This window comes from Silurus meridionalis, chromosome 5 (assembly GCF_014805685.1).
Source record: "Silurus meridionalis isolate SWU-2019-XX chromosome 5, ASM1480568v1, whole genome shotgun sequence".
Taxonomy (NCBI): Eukaryota; Metazoa; Chordata; class Actinopteri; order Siluriformes; family Siluridae; genus Silurus; species Silurus meridionalis.
The window spans coordinates 15,033,465-15,051,768 of record NC_060888.1 but is presented as its reverse complement, the minus strand read 5'-3'; the positions used below and the strand labels follow the sequence as shown (position 1 = coordinate 15,051,768).

The following is an 18,304-nucleotide window of genomic DNA, read 5'->3' as shown; positions in this document are numbered from 1 at the left end:
AATGCAATAAGAAAAAGATCTTACCATTGTGGATCAGTTTAGTTACTAATAAGTACAATGCTAAATAACCTACCATCTGGCAAAGATTGGCTCAGCATGTATTTTGGCAGCTGGTCGGAGCAAGCTGGATTCTCCAGCAGGATAAACACCATTAAGTTGAAAGAAATTATGACAAGCAGACAACGGTCAGCTCTAATGTTGTACACAATTTAATGTGGATAATGAAAATGAGGTACAGAAACAGATGGTTATGAAAGAGGTTTAGGAAACAGTCAGTCGGCATCACCCCTTTATAGAAAGAATTTGAGGAATTCTCTCAGTTATTGCCCAGTTTCTGCTGTTTGTTAACATTCATCTAAAATGTAAATTCTACACATTTTCACTCCCAACTCATCACATATGGAGGCCTTCATCAGGATCCCTTGGCATTACCTTTTAAACCCCTGAGTAACCCTTTTTCATCATTTTTTTAACAGCAGGAAACGGGTTAGGGTTAGTTGGGAGTGAGAATGTGACGCTGAACTCTGTTTTACAGGCGGCAAAATGTGATATCAGACAGCGAGTGAATTTTAAATAAAAAATCAGTTGGAGAGCTACATAAATATGACCTCGGAGCAGTCTGCTTACCTAACACATCAAATTTCAACACCACTGGCTCTGGATTAGAGTTCTATAGAAGTCTATGGGAATCCCTGTATGTAAAAAAAATCCAAAAAGTGCCAATGTGTCCATATGGAAGTGAGAATGTGCTCATAGATTTGGTCTCTTGCATGGCTCACGGTCATTGGAGCTTATTATTTCTCATCCGGCTAATAGATAGGTTTGATATTGTTTCTTTAAAACCATATAACAGAATTTTCTTTTTTTCAAAATGCTTTTTTAAAGAACAGGATAAGACACAGAGAAAAGTGATGTCCATGACTGGCTTGTCCTACTGTGCTTGATATGGCAAAAGAAGTATGTAATCCCTTCCACCCACCAAATATTTTTTTCTTTTCCTGAGGGCATGCTCTGATCACAGTGCCAAATAAGAAGGCATGGGGTGCAGTCCAATGTATCCCCAAGGTTTTCACTGGGGTTGGCTCTGTCAAGGCCTCTCAAGTTGTTTTATGTGGACCATGGTAAACCATGTATTCACGGAGCTGGAGATTTGAACAGACACATTGTGACGCTGGAAAAAGTTTGGGCCACACAATGGAAAATTGTAACATTAATGCATACACATATTCTATAATATTATGTTGCCAACTTTGTGTGAAGACCCACATATAGGTGTGATGGTCTGGTGACTGAAAGCTTTTCACCATGTTGTGGATATACGACATATTTAGCATATTTGTTTAACAGCACATACCAGCCAGAATGTGAGTTAAACAATATATGTAACTGGGGGCCTAGGAAGAGTGCATAACACCTGAGGGCCAGACCAGTAACGTGCAAACATGTTGCATATGATTGCTAGCAGACACGTATAAAAAGCCACTCACACATGAGTAATTGCAAAAAAAAAAGGCCAAATAAGGAGCACAGCTTACCTCAAGCTATAGTCATGCAAGGTGTAAAAATTAGGTCCTGCATGTACAATAAGCGAAGGAGTAGGGAAACAATAGCTGTGTTCTACAGTCTTTTTGTAACTTTAATGAGCGCCTAAGGTTTTTCAAAGCTGGAGCTTCCAATTCATTACACATAAATGCCATAAAGCCTTCAGAAAAATATAATTAACTTCAATTACTTTGTTTTATACTGTTCCAGTTCAGCAGTTCAATGAAATGACAAAATAACACAGTAAGATATAATCTCATGGCTGCCTCTTTGTGTTTTTTTTTTTTAGAGTGCAACAATAGTAGTTTAGAATTGTTCCAAGTAAAGCAGGTTTTCTATACTTTTCTCATTAAAAGGATCGATTTAAAAATGTGTTAGTGTTAATAGCGCATGTGCTACAGTTGGTAAGTTGAAAAACACACAGTATTTTTTTATATACCCTGCTAGCCAAGTTCTTCACAAGCCAGAAAAAAAGCTACTGCACTTCCTGAAATCCTCGATTTGAGAAGCACAAGGAAACATACAAGAAAATAAGATAAAGCCAGTTGCTCTGCGCACTACCTCCTTTTCTTTGGTGAAGAAGTGTTGTATCATCAATCTTTCAGCTGTTTATTATCTACAGAAGTAGGCTGCCGCCCCCGGCCTGGCCACTGGCCTAATTGGAGAAGGTGCCAAAAAAGGAGCTGCCCTATAAATCAACCTCCACTTGTACATCCCGATATTAATCTTCCTGAGGACATGCGCATCAGTACTGTACATCAGACCTGTACTGTATACAACTACATGGCCTTCACCCCAAAGAAGAGGTGAGAAGTGACAGAAAGTATTATGGAACATGCTTTATACTCCTGTGTCTGCATCAATCTCATCAAACAGAGGTTCTTTCCTTGCTGGCTTCAACTCTTCTCTGATATATTGGCACTACTGTGACACTGCACACGTCAATCACTTCCTTTACCCTTTTTTTATATACAGAGCTGCCAATCTTGCTGTCATGACTAGTTTTATAGTAAAGATGTGCATGTGCTGCTCTTTACGTTACATAACGCGAAAATTCAGAATTCAAGAATGATTCAAAGGTAAGAGTTTCACCAGCTATCAAGTGGTGCAATTCAAAAAAGTTTGAAGTGGTGCAGTTCTAATTATTGACGCCCTCTGAAATGGCCTAGAGCTACAATTACACTGTTTGTTAATTGCTGCTTAGGAGAGGCACTCATCGCCCCCTCTCATGTCGAAAAAAACTTTCAGTTACTGTTGCCTGCCTAGATTAAGTGGCTCTCACAGTAGGGTTGATGGCCAGTGTTAATTGCAAAAGTATGAATAATTTAGCTTGGTATTGGCTAGATGAGATGAAAAAGCCGACAGTCAATATGACCGCTCCATCTGAGAAGCCACGGGGATCCCCTAAGGCGAAGGTCTGAAAGATCTTGGGTTAGATACTGAGGGGTTTAAAATTGCTGGTTAACAGAAACATTAGAAATTGAAACATAGCCATCAGGGTTCTTGCCCAGTTTGCTTATTCAGCTCCTTTTGTACTACTAATGGCACTAATGGTAGCTGTTCCATGGGGTTAAGTTAGTCCATTTTTAGGCCATGTTTAATTTTATTGCCGTAACGAGCTTCAGGTATACCTTTTAGTGCTGCTGATTGAGATTTTTAATTTTCTGAAAAGGGGCAATGGAGAAGTAAATGCTTATAGGCTAATGCTTACAACAAGAAACTGCACACAGTTCAATATGAAAAACCTCATTTCTAAATTTTGTATTCTGGTCATTGCCAATTTCATAATTATATCATTAACTCTGGACAGGATCCTGAGCCTGCAAATCACCCCCCCCCCCCTTTTCTTTTTTTTCTTTTTCAGATTTATTATTATTAATTTTTATTGTTAGAGTAGGGCATGACTTTTATTGAGACAGGAATTAAAGTTGCAAGCCTGCCATCTAGTGGAGGACAAATGAATTGAATACATTTTGGAATATACTTTTGGTTGTTGCACATCTACGACCCCAATCACAAAAATGTTGGGCCACTGAGTAAAACGTAAACATAAACAGAATGAAATTATTAGCAAATTTCCTAAACCCATATTTTATTCACAATAAAGCATGGAAAACATATTGAATGTTAAAACTGAGTAAATGTGCTTGAAAAAAATATAAGAAAAAAAGATAATTTTGAATTTGATGGCTGCATTATTAAAAAGCAAAGGAACATGTTGCAGCTGGTTATCTTATTGCCAACACTTCAGTAGCATGATTGGGAATAAAAAGATGATCTTTAAAAGATTCTCAAAGAAGTAAAGAAGGGCAAAGGTTCACCAATCTGCAAAATAACCTGCATCTAAAAATTGTGGAGTAATTTCTAAATAATATTCTTCAACATGAAATTAAAATGACTTTAAATATTTAATGATCTACAGTACATAATATTATTAAAAGATTCCAAGAATTTCAAGAACTCTCTGGACACAAAGGACAAGGGTAAAAATCAATATTGGGTGCCCGTGATCTTCAGGCCCTCAGGCGGCACTGCATTTAAAACAGGCATAATTCTGTGATGGAAATCACTGCATGGGCTCAGAAACACTTCCAGAAATCATTATCTGTGAACACAGTTCGCTGTGTCATTTACAAATGCAGGTTAAAGCTCAGTCATGCAAGGAAGAAGCCATATGTCAAAATGATCCAGAAACGGCATCACTTTCTCTGGGCCAAAGCTCATTTAAAATGCTGGCACACAACAATTCCTGGGGTATAAATAAACTAGAGATTGTGCAGAGTCATCGTGGTTACTCACTACATACCGGAGTCCAACAAATGTAAAAGACTGAATAAAATGTTTCCATTTATTTCATTTTATTTAAATCAATTTCATTTTTGCTACTGTCAACAACATAAAAAGTGTATTGCATTAATTAGATTTATTCTATCTAATTTTTATTAAATCTTCTTCTTCTTCTTCTTTCGGCTGCTCCCATTAGGGGTCGCCACAGCAGATCATCCGTCTCCATACCACCCTGTCCTCTACATCTGCCTCTTTTACACCAACTACCTGCATGTCTTCCCTCACCACATCCATGAACCTCCTTCTTGGCCTTCCTCTTTTCCTCCTACCTGGTGGCTCCATCCTCAGCATTCTTCTACCAATATAATTCATGTCCCTCCTCTGCACATGTCCAAACCATCTCAATCTCGCCTCCCTCACCTTGTCACCAAAACATCCTACATGCGCTGTCCCTCTAATAAACTCATTTCTAATCTTATCCATCTTCGTCACTCCCAACGAAAACCTCAACATCTTCAGCTCTGCTACCTCCAGCTCCACCTCCTGTCTTTTACTCAATGCCACTGTCTCTAATCCATACAACATCGCAGGTCTCACCACAGTCCTATAAACTTTCCCTTTCATTTTGCAGATACCCTACTATCACAAATCACTCCTGTCACTCTTCTCCACCCACTCCACCCTGCCTGCACTCTTTTCTTCACTTCTCTAACACACTCTCCATTACTTTGCACTGTTGACCCCAGGTACCTGAATTCCTCCACCTTCTGAAGCTCTTCTCCTGCAACCGCACCACTCCACTGCCCTCCCTCTCATTCACACACATGTACTCTGTCTTACTCCTACTGAGTTTCATTCCCCTTCTCTCCAGCACATATCTCCACCTCTCCAGGCTCTTCTCAACCTGCTCCCTACTCACAACAAATCACAATATCATCCGCAAACATCATAGTCCAGGGAGACTCCTGTCTGACCTCGTCCGTCAACCTGTCCATCACCACTGCAAACAGGAAAGGGCTCAGGGCCGATCCTTGATGCAGTCCAACCTTCACCCTAAACCAGTCTGTCGTACCTACTGCACACTTCACTGCTGTCACACTGTCCTCATACATGTCCTGCACCACCCTTACATACTTCTCTGACACACCTGACTTCCTCATACAATACCACAACTCCTCTCTTGGCACCCTGTCGTAGGCTTTCTAAATCCACAAATACACAATGCAATTCCTTCTGTCCTTCTCTATACTTCTCCATCAACATTCTCAAAGCAAATAAGGCATCTGTGGTGCTCTTCCTCGGCCTCTTCTCTCAGCCTGGCTTCCACTACTCTTCCCCATAACTTCATGGTGTGACTAATCAACTTAATTCCCCTGTAGTTACTGCAGGTCTGCACATCTCCTTTATGCTTAAAGATCGGTACCAGCACACTCCTTCTCCATTCCTCAGGCATCTTCTCACCTTCCAAAATCCTGTTAAACAATCTGGTCAAAACCCACTGCCATCTCTCCTAAACATCTCCACGCTTCTACCGGTATGTCATCTGGTCCAACCGACTTTCCACTCTTCATCCTCTTAATCGCTGCTCTCACTTCCTCCTTACTAATCCTATCCACTTCCTGCTTCACCAACTCCACATCATCCAACCTTCTCTCTCTGATTTTCCTCATTCATCAGCTGCTCAAAATACTCCCTCCACCTTCTCAACACACTCTCCTCACTAGTCAACACATTTCCTCTCCATCCTTTACTGCTCTAACTTGCAGTACATCCTTTCCAGCTCGGTCCCTCTGCCTGGCCAATCTGTATAAATCCTTTTCTCCTTCCTTAGTGTCCAACCTCTCATACAGCTCCTCATATGCCTTTTCCTTGGCTTTCGCCACATCCTCTTAACCTGCTGCCGCATCTCCTTGTACTCCTGCCTACTTTTCTCATCACTCTGTCTATCCCACTTCTGTTTTGCCAACCTCTTTCTCCTTATGCTCTCCTGCACTTCCTCATTCCACCACCACGTCTCCTTGTCTTCCTTTCTATTTCCAGATGTCACACCAAGTACTTTTCTAGCTGCCTCCCTCATCACTCCTGCAGTAGTTGCCCAATCATCCAACACCTCCTTAACACCACTGAGCCTCTCTCTGACCTCTTCCCTGAACCTCACACTACACTCTTCCTCCTTCAGTTTCCACCATCTTATTCTTCTTTCAGTCCTCACTCTCCTCCTCTTCTTCTTCACCTCCAAAACCATCCTACAGACCACCATCCGATGCTGTCTAGCTACACTGTCCCCTGCCAACACCTTACAGTCTCCAATCTCCTTCAGGTTGCATCTCCTGCATAGCACATAGTCCACCTGTGTGCACCTTCCTCCACTTTTATACGTCACCCTATGATCCTCCTTCTTCTTAAAATAAGTGTTCACCACTGCCATTTCCATCCTTTTAGCAAAATCTACCACCATCTGCCCTTCCACATTCCTCTCCTTAAAACCATACCTACCCATCACCTCCTCATCACCTCTGTTCCCTTCACCTACATGCCCATTAAAATCTGCCCCAATCACCAACCGTTCTTTCCTAGGTACACCATCTACCACTTCATCTAATTCACTCCAGAATCTTTCCTTCTCCTCCATCTCACAGCCAACTTGTGGAGCATAGGCACTGATGACATTTATCATCATCCCTTCAACTTCCACCTTCACGATCATCACCCTATCAGAAACTCTCTTCACCTCCACTACACTCTCACTGTACTCTTCCTTCAGAATCACCCCTACACCATTTCTCTTTCCATCCACACCATGATAAAACAGTTTAAATCCACCTCCAATGTTCCTGGCCTTACTCCTTTCCACTTGGTCTCCTGAACACACAGCATATCTACCTTTCTCCTCTCCATCATATCAGCTATCTCTCCCTTTCCCGTCATAGTACCAACATTTAAAGTACCAACCCTAACCTCCACTCTCCTACACTGCTCCTTTTCCTGCCATCTCTGTAGACGTCTTCCTCCTCTCCTTCTCCTCCTTCGGCCAACAGTAGCCCAATTTCCACCGGTACCCTGTCGGCTAACGATACCTGTGGCGGTCGTTGTTAACCCGGGCCTCGACCGATCCGGTATGAAATTCTCATTTGTGATCCGCATATTTGATTTGGCACGTTTTACGCTGGATGCCCTTCCTAACGCAACCCTCCCCATTTACCCGGGCTTGGGACCGGCACTAAGAGTGCACTGGCTTGTGCCTCCCTAATGGCTGGGTTCTAATTTTTATTAAATATTATTTTATATATCATTTAACAAAGCAGACTTTTTTTTTAAATAATGTTTTAAAAATGTAAACTGTATATATATATACTCACCGGCCACTTTATTAGGTACACCTGTCCAACTGCTCGTTAACGCAAATTTCTGTTTAAAATTTGTAATTTAAGTGATTTTGAACATGTAGCATGGTTGTTGGTGCCAGACGAGCTGGTCTGAGTATTTCCGAAACTGCGGATCTACTGGGATTTTCACACACAACCATCTCTAGGGTTTACAGAGAATGATCCGAAAAAGAGAAAATATCCAGTGAGCGGCAGTTCTGTGGGCGCAAATGCTTTGTTGATGTCAGAGGAGAATGGCCAGACTGGTTCGAGCTGAAAGAAAGGCAACCGTAACTCAAATAACCACTCGTTACAACCGAGGTATGCAGAAGAGCAACTCTGAACGCACAACACATCGAACCTTGAGGCGGATGGGCTACACAGCAGAAGACCACACCGGGTGCCACTCCTGACAGCTAAGAACAGGAAACTGAGGCTACAATTCACACAGGCTCACCAAAATTGGACAATAGAAGATTGGAAAAACATTGCCTGGTCTGATGAGTCTCGATTTCTGCTGCGAAATTCGGATGGTAGGGTCAGAATTTGGCATCAACAACATAAAAGCATGGACCCATCCTGCCTTGTATTAACGGTTCAGGCTGGTGGTGGTGGTGATGTAATGGTGTGGGGGATATTTTTTTGGCAGACTTTGGGTCCATTAGTACCAATTAAGCATTGTGTCAATGCCACAGCCTTCCTGAGTATTGTTGCTGACCATGTCCATCCCTTTATGACCACAGTGTACCGATCTTCTGATGCTACTTCCAGCAGGATAACACGCCATGTCATAAAGCTTGAATCATCTCAGACTGGTTTCTTGAACATGACAATGAGTTCATTGTACTCAAATGGCCTCCACAGTCACCAAATCTCAATCCAATAGAGCACCTTTGGGATATGGTGGAACAGGAGATTCGCAGCCGAGAAATCCACAGCAACTGCGTGATGCTATAATGTCAATATGGACCAAAATCTCTGAGAAATGTTTCCAGTTCCTTGTTAAATCTATGCCACTAAGGATTAAGGCAGTTCTGAAGGCAAAAGGGAGTCCAACCCGGTACTAGTAAGGTGTACCTTATAAAGTGGCCGGGGAGTGTGTGTGTGTGTGTGTATATATATATATATATATATATATATATATATTGCCTGTATTTGTGGATACATCTCTCTCTCTCTCTCTCTCTCTCTCTCTCTCTCTCTCTCTCTCTCTCTGTCTCACTCACACACGCGCGCGCACAAAATACTGCAATGCTGTGTGGGTTGAACAAACATACTGTTGCACTTTGGAGTGCTGGCTCAGGTTATTTGCCTTTGACCAAAGCGTGGAATAAATTTGCTCTTCACAGCTATGGCTTCATTTTCTGTTGTTTTTCTCTTTTGTGTTTTGCTACAAGAAAAGCCAGAGATCTTTGCAGGTAAGTCATCTAGTAGCTCACATCATTCAAACTAGGATAAAGGAAGACATCAAAATGCCTTTTGGCCTCCATTTTTATTAATAACATTACATACAATGGTACTTTAAACACTAGTAATGAAAGTTGAAGTGCCTGCTGTAAGCACAGTTTAAAGATCTGTGCTGTCTTAATCACTTCAGGACTCTCTATTTCTCTTCAGGGCCAGTGTTCCTTGATAAGTGGGAGGCAGATACTGTTTTGCAGAGGTCCAAGCGGGCAAACACAGGTGCCTTTGAGGAGTTTTTCAAAGGGAATTTGGAACGAGAGTGCATGGAGGAGAGGTGCAGCGTGGAGGAGGCCAGAGAAGTCTTCGAAAATGATGAGAAAACAGTGAGTAACAGAAGAACTCACAGTACCATGTGTATCTCAAAACTCTACCAATCACTGTACATTTTAAAACACAGATGTGACATGACTAAACATGGGTTTGTGGGTTTTGCAGGTGGAGTTTTGGTCAAGTTATGCATGTAAGTTGTTTTAACTTTTTACTGGAACTGGATTTCAGGGATAAATTTGGGCAAAGTTACATTTTGCCACAAACACTGGCTCTCAACAAATATTTTAAAAATTTCAGATGGCAACCCATGTAAAGAAACACCATGTAAAAACCAGGGCACATGTGAGCACCAAAAGAACACATACATATGTCATTGCCAAACAGGTTTCACTGGAGAGAACTGTGAAATAGGTGAGACCAAAGATCTCTCCCTAAAAAAATGACTAATGCCCCTTTGAAAACAGCACAATCTCAGTAATTTCTCAATGTGATCAACATGATCCCTCTTTGTTTACACTGTTTAGTGGCTGTCAGGAACTGTGATGTTAACAACGGCGGCTGCATGCATTTCTGTTCCACAATGGAGACTCAAGGGGCAGTGTGTTCTTGTGCTACTGGGTACAAACTGGTGGAGAAGGTTAAATGTGTGCCTGAAGGTAATCTACAAGTATATACACCCCCCCGCCCTTCCCCCCAGAATCTTCCCAGTTGTGACTGCTGAACCTCCCTTACAAATCAAGTGCATCATTTAATATATTAAAACTGTATACAGTGAATGCTGTTAAATCTAAATGATATGTCTTCTTGTGTGTTTACAGTGAAATTCCCTTGTGGTGTAAGAAAAACGAGCACAAGAATCATTGTGAGGTCTGTAGGCTCCAACTTGCCTAACACAACACAACCTGATACAAGTGCTACACTCCCAAAAGTTCCTATCACCAACCAAACCACAAGCCAAAAGACAAAAGAAAAGGGCAAAATCCCACCTTCTCGTATAAAACTACCCATATGGTTCTATAACAGCACAGAGTGGATCAACAATAGGACTCGCATCATTGGTGGAGATTCCGCATCCCCTGGAGATATTCCCTGGCAGGTACAGAGAGAGTCTAGGCAATTTCAACACACAGCTGACCATGCTGTTGGTATGAACTGTTAAAATACATAATTATATGTTGGCCAATGTCTAAGAGTAGTTTCGCTGATTGGTGTACTGTAGGTGGCGTTAGTGCTGCGCTCCACACAGCAGGTGTTCTGTGGAGGTTCTATTCTAAGCGAGCAGTGGGTCATAACTGCAGCACACTGTATAGAAGAGAGCAAGCAGAAAGCGTTCTTCATAAGAGTAGGTAAGATCCTGGCCATTTTGAAAGAACAATTATAAAAGAATAAATGCACTTTATTTTTTCTCTTTCAGGTTAAAATATAGAATGATTTTCCAAGAAATAAAAAAACAGTACAATTAAGCACTTTATTAGGAACACTAAACCAATACTGGTTATGGCTTCCTTTTGTTTTTAAAACAGCCTTAATACTTCATGGCATGTTGAAAACACTGCAGATTCTGGTCCATGTTGACCTGATTGCGCCATACAATTCTTGCATATTTCACATTGTTTTTTTTATTTTATTTTATAGACTTTACATAAATTACCTTTTTCATCCCAAATGTGTTCTATTGTAACTTTGCATGTGCATTGTGGTAAAAAAAGTAGCCATTAAAAGTAAATTGTAGCCATGAAAGGATGCAAAGGTCAGCAACAATACTCATATAGTCTGTGGCATTCAAGTGAGGATTGGGATTATAGTGGAAGTGTGTTAAGAAAGCATTCATCACACCATTACACCACCACTAACAGCCTGGAATATTGACACAAATTTATAATGGCATCAAATTCTAACCCAGCTGAATACTAGTAAAACAGTAGCCTGGACTGATGAATTTTAATTTCTGCAAAGAATCAGACCAGGCTACAATTTTCAGCTGTCTGGTATTGCTGAGCCTCAGCTTTTTGATCTTGGCTGTCAGAAAATACATATAAGGCATTTGGCAAATGGCCTTTATCAGAGTGACTTACATTTATCTCATTCATACACCGGAGCAGTTATGGGGTTAAGGGCCTTGCTCAGGGGCCCAGAAGTGGCAGTTTGGTGTGGCTGGGATTTGAACTAACTCCCTTTAGATCCAAAGTCCAATGACTTTACCAATAAGCTTCCACCTTCCTGGTGGAGATGGAACCCTACATGGTCTCTGGCTGCTGTAGCCTTTGTGCCCCAAAGGTTTTCACATATTATGCATTCTGAGATGCTTTCCTTCTTACCACTTATGTACCGACTTTCTGTCAGTTTAAACCAGACTGGCTTTTCTCTCCTGAACTCCCATATCAATGAGGCTTCACCCTCATGGATGTTACTGGTTTATTTTTTCATTTTGAGTAAGACTGTTGTGCATAAAAACGCACAGTAATTTGCTTAAGAATAGTATAAAACAGTAGGTGTACAGATGTTCCTAATAAATTGCTCAGTGAGCCTTAGTGGAGGCATAATGATTAATTAATTACATCTAAATTAAATATAATTTGATATGGGCCATTTGGATAGTGACACATATTCAATTCTGTTTTGTACTAACCTGCACGTCCCACAGGTGAGCACAATATCAAAAAGAAAGAGGGCACAGAGCAGGATCTCGAGGTGAAGAAGGCCATAACACACCCTCGCTATGACCCAAAAACCAGCCTATACAACCATGACATTGCTCTTGTGCACCTACAGAGCTCCATTGTTTTCACTGATCATGTGCGGCCCATCTGCTTCGGGCCCAGCGGCTTTAGTGACACCCTACTTCAATCTGGCTCACCAGCGACCATTAGTGGGTGGGGCCGGCTTCTCTTTCAGGGCCGAAGTGCAGAGACACTACAGATAGCTGAAGTTCCCTTTGTGGACAGGAGCAATTGTAAGGAGAGCAGCAGAGATCGGATTACACACTATATGTTCTGTGCTGGCTATCCGGATGCAGCTAAAGACGCGTGTCAGGGGGACAGCGGGGGACCCCATGCCAACCAGTATCAAGGAACTTGGTTCCTCACTGGCATTGTTAGCTGGGGGGAGGAATGTGCTAAGAAGGGAAAGTATGGTGTATACACACGGGTAGGCGTCTACTACAAATGGATGCAATATGTTATGGGGATTACAAAAAAGATGCCATATAATGATGTTGAGTTTTGATTGCAAGGTTGTTTTTTTTTTGTCTCTCAGGACTGATTATTATTAGATCAAGATTTTTTTTTTACTATTATATAGCATTTTCTAAATGTTTATCCATAAGCAGTAGCTTTTGTTTTAGTATAAGATTTAAAACAGTTTTCATGTATTGTATTATTTGGTTAAATGTGTGAAAGAGCATCTGGCATCTCGATCTAAAGAGACCATTCACTCGAAAAGTACAGTTCATTTTATGCTTCTTAAAGGAGTTTTGTTGAAGTTGTTGACAACTTCTAAATATGAATGCTTTCTTTATTTCATTGCAGTTTTTTTGTTCTTAAATCCATTGGTTTTTTTTCATTCATTGCAGACTACTGGCAAAATTTAGTTGACAATATTTAATAAAGGTTAAATAAGAAATAAAAAAATAAAAGGAAAAACTTGTTGAGACAAAAATTTGGATGTGCATTCACTAATCAAATTGAGTCCTATATCTCTATTATTATATCTATTACTTTTTTTTTTAAACAAGGCAATACTAACATAAGGTGAAAAATGGGATTGAATTCCAAATGTGAAAAGAACAAAACGAAAATGTCTATCAACCCTTGAGCTGCTTAATCCCCATTTAATTGCTTTTGACGATGACAAACCTGTATTTAGCATTTCTTTAAAGCAAGCATAAAAATAGGACAAGATTCTAAATGCATGTCATGCAACACCCTCTTCCCTACCCTACTGGACTGGCAGAAATCACTTGATAAATTCATCTTGCAGAGCCCATAAAGCAAGCAGCGTTGCAGCTTTGAACTTGTGCACTTCAGAGGAAGAGGAGAAATGCGGTATGCTGAGAATATCTGACACTTGAAGCCTACTTTTTGATTGTGTGTGCCTGAAAAGACTTATGGCCCAGTTCTGAAAAATCGCTGGATCTCCCTCATCGCCTCATTGCCGATCAAGGCTTTTAAACCATTTCAGGGGCTTTTCAGAGACACGGAGAGAGAGAGAGAGAGAGAGAGAGAGAGAGAGAGAGAGAGAAAGAGAGAGAAGGGGGGGTTAGAAAAAAAAGCATTTCTAGAAAATCATTTATTTAAACATGTATATTTCTTACAGTAGTCCGTATAAAAATGTTCTATAAGTGCTATCGTTTACATTTACAGTATATTGCATACTCCAAATTAATACATTCATTTACATCATTTAAAGCTCTTTAGGCACATTCAACTGGAAATTATTGTGTGCAATGTCCATTTCACAAAGATCTTACAGATTTCAGGGGGCTGGCATAGCATTCTGAGCTATAAAGTAAGAACTTGAGAGCAAAATAAATAAATTAGCACCGTAAAGAAATGTGCACTTTAGAGTTGGTCCTGCTGCTTCACCAAACTCATTTCCACTTCAAACGCCAGCATATCAAAGACAGCCCTCCAACTGGGGGCTTGATTTGATGTGGTAAATTCATATAAGTCCACAATCAATATTTAATTATGCGCTGAGCCCAGTAGGCACATTTCATGTCTGCGGTAGAACCGTCTCTAATAGGAAGCCGAGATGTATTAAATAAAAAAAAAAGTGTGCATGTTTTATGTCAACTTGGACGTCAATCTCCAGCCTTCATGACTTAATTAAGGATCTTCATGATACTTGTGTTAATAATGAACCAACTCTCTCCCAAATACCTTTTAAGTATGACTTTTTTAACCCCAGTATTTAGGTTCTGTGACTTTTGGTGTGTTTCAAGTCCTTTTAAACTGAAAAGCTACAGTTACTGCACAAAGCATGTTAATGAAATGATGCATTGTGCAATGACTTGTTATTTGTCCTTTAAGCTCTGAAGGTCTGGAGATGGGTATTTAGCAAAAAACGAATTAACTATGTAGTCCAAATGAACTAAAATCAGCACCTCAAATCCATTTTTGTGCTGATGAATGGTCATATTATATAGTTCCATATAGACACAATTATTTGTTAACATCATATTTAAAGTTTGTTCAAAGCTAAGCAAGATCAGCCACACCTTTGGTTTTCTACAACTAGAAAAATGCTTCTTGTGCATGTGTATGTCCTTTAGAGACATTTAACCTTGATTTTAGATGAAAAAGAAGAAGAAAATGAAAAAGCCTTTGACTTGAGTCTTACTGAAATGCTGGTACTGTAGTGGTAGCAGTAGAGTACCAAACAAGCTGCTGGTCCTTGTGTCCAATCTTGGAAGTTGGATCTTGGAATTCATACACGTTTAAGATTGTAGAATTAATGGATGGCATGTTACTATATTCAGACCATGGTAAAAATCAGCAAAAATGGTAAAAATGGTCCTGCACAGTGCTTAGTCCACTGCCAGAGCAAATCTGTCAAGCCTCAAGTCCAGTCACAATGTGTTAGTATAGAGCGTCCGTGGGGCTCTTCAATCCACAGAACAACCAAATTAAAAACAATACACTTCAACGGGAAGAAGTTGCATCCTCCATCGTGGTCAACTGATTTGGGATAATTATATAGACCTTTTAATTAAGTGGATTGCCCTTATGCTCTCTTCATTCGTTTTGCGAAAAGAATCCAGAAACTTGTGAAACACATTACACTTACTTATATCAAAGACATTTTTAAGATTTTTGATGGATGCAGAAAACTAAATTCTGTATGTATTAGTTCCAAATTGTTGGAAAAAAAAAAAATAAATAAAAAATTCCAGGGGGAAAAAATGGTTGGGCTACAGAGCCCACAGCCATTGCGTTCGAGTGTCGTGAATAAAGCTCACATTGGACATGAGGGTGAACATCCCAAAAGGCTGACAGCATGGAGTCTAGAGGGAGCTGAGCTTCCATGATTTTAGTTTTCCTGGTTCTGTAAAGGACACAGTCCAACAAAAGTAAATATTAAACAATACACAACATCAGATATAAAAACCATGAAAGCATTTGCTGGAAAATTCAATGGGGAAAATTTAACTGCAACTAAATAACAGATCAAATTTACCAAACTGATGTACAAAATTACTTTTACAAGCTTGCCTATGCTTTGTGAATGGAAATATATTAGAAATTGTACTGTGAAAATATTCTTCTCTTTTGTTTTATATTTTAAATTGCTCTTAATTTTTTTTTAAATGATAAAAAATTTAGATTTTTGTTAATTAATTAATTGCTACAGCATTCAAACAAGCCACATTTAAATTGAAAGTCTGTGCTATTTTTTTTTCCTGACACTACACTACAATTAGGGTTCATCAATAATAAACCAATTTCTCCGTCCATCTTCTCCTTTATTCTCTTCACTCTGACTCAGTGACATAACAGAAATCAAGAAAATGCACATAAAAAATATTCAGAAACCTTTTCTGAATAGCTAATTACAGGCTTGATGCAAAATAAAGAGAAACCAATAGGGCAGGTTATATTAAATTAGCAAATAATTCATACCATCTATTAAGCTCATTTGCAAGAAAAAGTCAAAAGAAAGGTCCTGGCCTAAATAATATGTATTATTTGCTATTTTGCAAGATGACTGTGCTTCGCTAACACAGTAAAAGTCAAGTTTTTTTTATATTTGTCTTAGCTAAATGGACATAAAGCTAATAGTTTGATTCACATGCATCATCAGTTGCATTGTAGCAAAGAAAATTGTAATGTTTAAATAGTATTAATTAATAATAGGAAATATAGCCAATTGAAGAAACTCACAGATAATCACAGATGAATCTCAGGTGAAGAGACGACAACAAATGCTGTAAGTGACTTTTAACTCAGGAGAAGAGAATGGTTGATATTTTTCTGCTGAAGATTATTACTTATTTTCTTTTTAATATGTTATTTATTCTTTTTGTCTAGTTTGGTTATTATATATTCAACTAAATGTAAATCCACTGCATTTGGACAACGTAATTATGATATGTGCCAAACGGAAACATATTGCATTTTAAGAAAACCTGTAGTGACAATATTGTACAATGTGAAAGGATTTTCAAAGTCTCCAATGCAAATAATAAGTTAATCTACAGTACAGTGCATCTGGAAAGTATTTACAATACTGACTGCAGTGTACAGAGACATCCTTGATGAAAACCTGCTCCGAAGCACTCTGAACCTTAGACTGGGGCGAAAGGTTATCTTCCAACAGGAGAACAACCCTAAGCACATTTTACAGATTCCAAAACAAACTTCTTTCACATTTTAATTATGGGGTATTGTTTCAAGAATTTGGAGAAGATATTAAATTTAATTCATTTTGGAACAAAATGTGGAAAAAGTGAAGCACTGTGAATACTTTCCGGATGCACTGTATTAATATTTGCATCAAAAAACTAAACTTTATATAGGGCACTACATTCCTTGCAGCTGGGTGGTGCGCCCTCTGCTGCAGCTTCCCAGAATGCCATGCAGGCCTGAAGCAGACAGCCTGTCCTTCTGTTTCTTGCTCAGGTTCCTCACCAACCTACAAGAGACCATGGATCAGTTTCCAAACAATGCTACAGCATAAACATGAACACTATGTAACACTGGGCACTCTCTTTAAAACAGCTAATCTGCACTTGGAATTTACTGAGAAACTGTTTATATGAAACAAATAACTTTGTAACAGGTAGACACACTTACACACACCTGAAAGCACACTGTAAGCTGTTCTCAAAGCAATGAATGATTGCACTGATTAAAACTGCTAGTAGTATTAATGTAATCGGATTTCCCAAAATGTTACTTCACCTAAATTCATAAACAAAAATGTCAACATAAAATTAAAGAGCAGTAAACAGAACACACCAGTGACCCTCATTCTCCTCCTGCTGCAGCTGAAGAACGTCACCGCACTTAATGATGAGATCATTTGGACTGGATCTGTGAGAACCTGCTACGGCCTTGTATTTGCCGGGAGCCTGGCAGATTTTGAAAGGAAGTTAATTTCAGGAAAATGTATTTACTGTTTTTTTTTTGTTTGTTTTTTTGCCATGTCAATATCAAGAAACATTTTTAATGTCATGTTCAAGGTAGAAAAAAACCAAGACATTAAATACAATCTTACAACAAGTTCAATATCAAAAAGAAAAACAAACTATATAAGATCTTTCAATGTAATATATGATTTTTTCCCCCCTATGTCAAATGTATAGGGGGACTATCTACGTAAATCATTCGTGTCATTCTTATTTAACAGAAATTATGTTACTTTTTTTTAAAATCTATCTATCAATTAGAACACGAGTAAGTCTTGAATGCCCAATGCAACATTTTGTTTATATAGACTGATGATATCTAGATTCAAATTTGAATTAAAGAAAGTGTGTTTAGTTTATGACATATTATGACAGTTATATCATGTAGTTTGTTACTGATACCGTTCCATTTACTTTGTTTTCGATATACAAACTTATTATACATTATATTCATAGAAATATTGGGACACCTGTCATGTTCATTGTTCTTCTCCCAGCTTCTACCACAAAGTTGGACTTTGAATTTTTTTTTTGCAATTGTGTGCCACACATTGTACATGTCTTTGGATGTGGTGGTTCCAGCACAAAGCCAGGTTCATGAAGATATGGTTTACAAGGGATGGTGTGCAATATGTATAGTGGCCTGCTATAGTGTTCTGACCTCAAACCTAATGAACACCATTGGGATGAATTAGAACGTTGACTGAACCCCAGGCCTTCTTACCCTACACATCATTACCTGACTTGA

General features: G+C 39.4%; 2 protein-coding genes across 8 annotated transcripts in view; one reads left to right on the top strand and one right to left on the bottom strand.

Annotated features, from left to right (window-relative positions):
• Positions 1-13,074, top strand: part of f9a (coagulation factor IXa) — a 24,353-nt gene extending 11,279 nt beyond the window's left edge. The window contains exons 1-8 of one of the 2 annotated variants that reach the window (XM_046849878.1): positions 8,966-9,112; positions 9,312-9,481; positions 9,594-9,618; positions 9,726-9,839; positions 9,953-10,084; positions 10,247-10,524; positions 10,648-10,774; positions 12,073-13,074. In XM_046849878.1, the coding sequence (XP_046705834.1) occupies positions 9,046-9,112; positions 9,312-9,481; positions 9,594-9,618; positions 9,726-9,839; positions 9,953-10,084; positions 10,247-10,524; positions 10,648-10,774; positions 12,073-12,653 (1,494 nt within the window). In that variant the 5' untranslated portion in view covers positions 8,966-9,045 and the 3' untranslated portion in view covers positions 12,654-13,074. Of the gene's footprint in view, positions 1-8,965; positions 9,113-9,311; positions 9,482-9,593; positions 9,619-9,725; positions 9,840-9,952; positions 10,085-10,246; positions 10,525-10,647; positions 10,775-12,072 lie in introns of those variants that run through there. The other variant, XM_046849879.1, reaches the window with a different exon arrangement.
• Positions 13,075-13,714: 640 nt separating this feature from the next.
• mcf2a (MCF.2 cell line derived transforming sequence a) overlaps positions 13,715-18,304 on the bottom strand; it is a 46,818-nt gene continuing 42,228 nt past the window's right edge. For all 6 annotated transcript variants that reach the window (XM_046849922.1, XM_046849923.1, XM_046849930.1 and 3 more), the window contains 3 exons: positions 17,387-17,499; positions 16,957-17,060; positions 13,715-15,473 (listed from right to left, as the gene is read on the bottom strand). In XM_046849922.1, the coding sequence (XP_046705878.1) occupies positions 15,433-15,473; positions 16,957-17,060; positions 17,387-17,499 (258 nt within the window). In that variant the 3' untranslated portion in view covers positions 13,715-15,432. The remainder of the gene's footprint in view (positions 15,474-16,956; positions 17,061-17,386; positions 17,500-18,304) is intronic.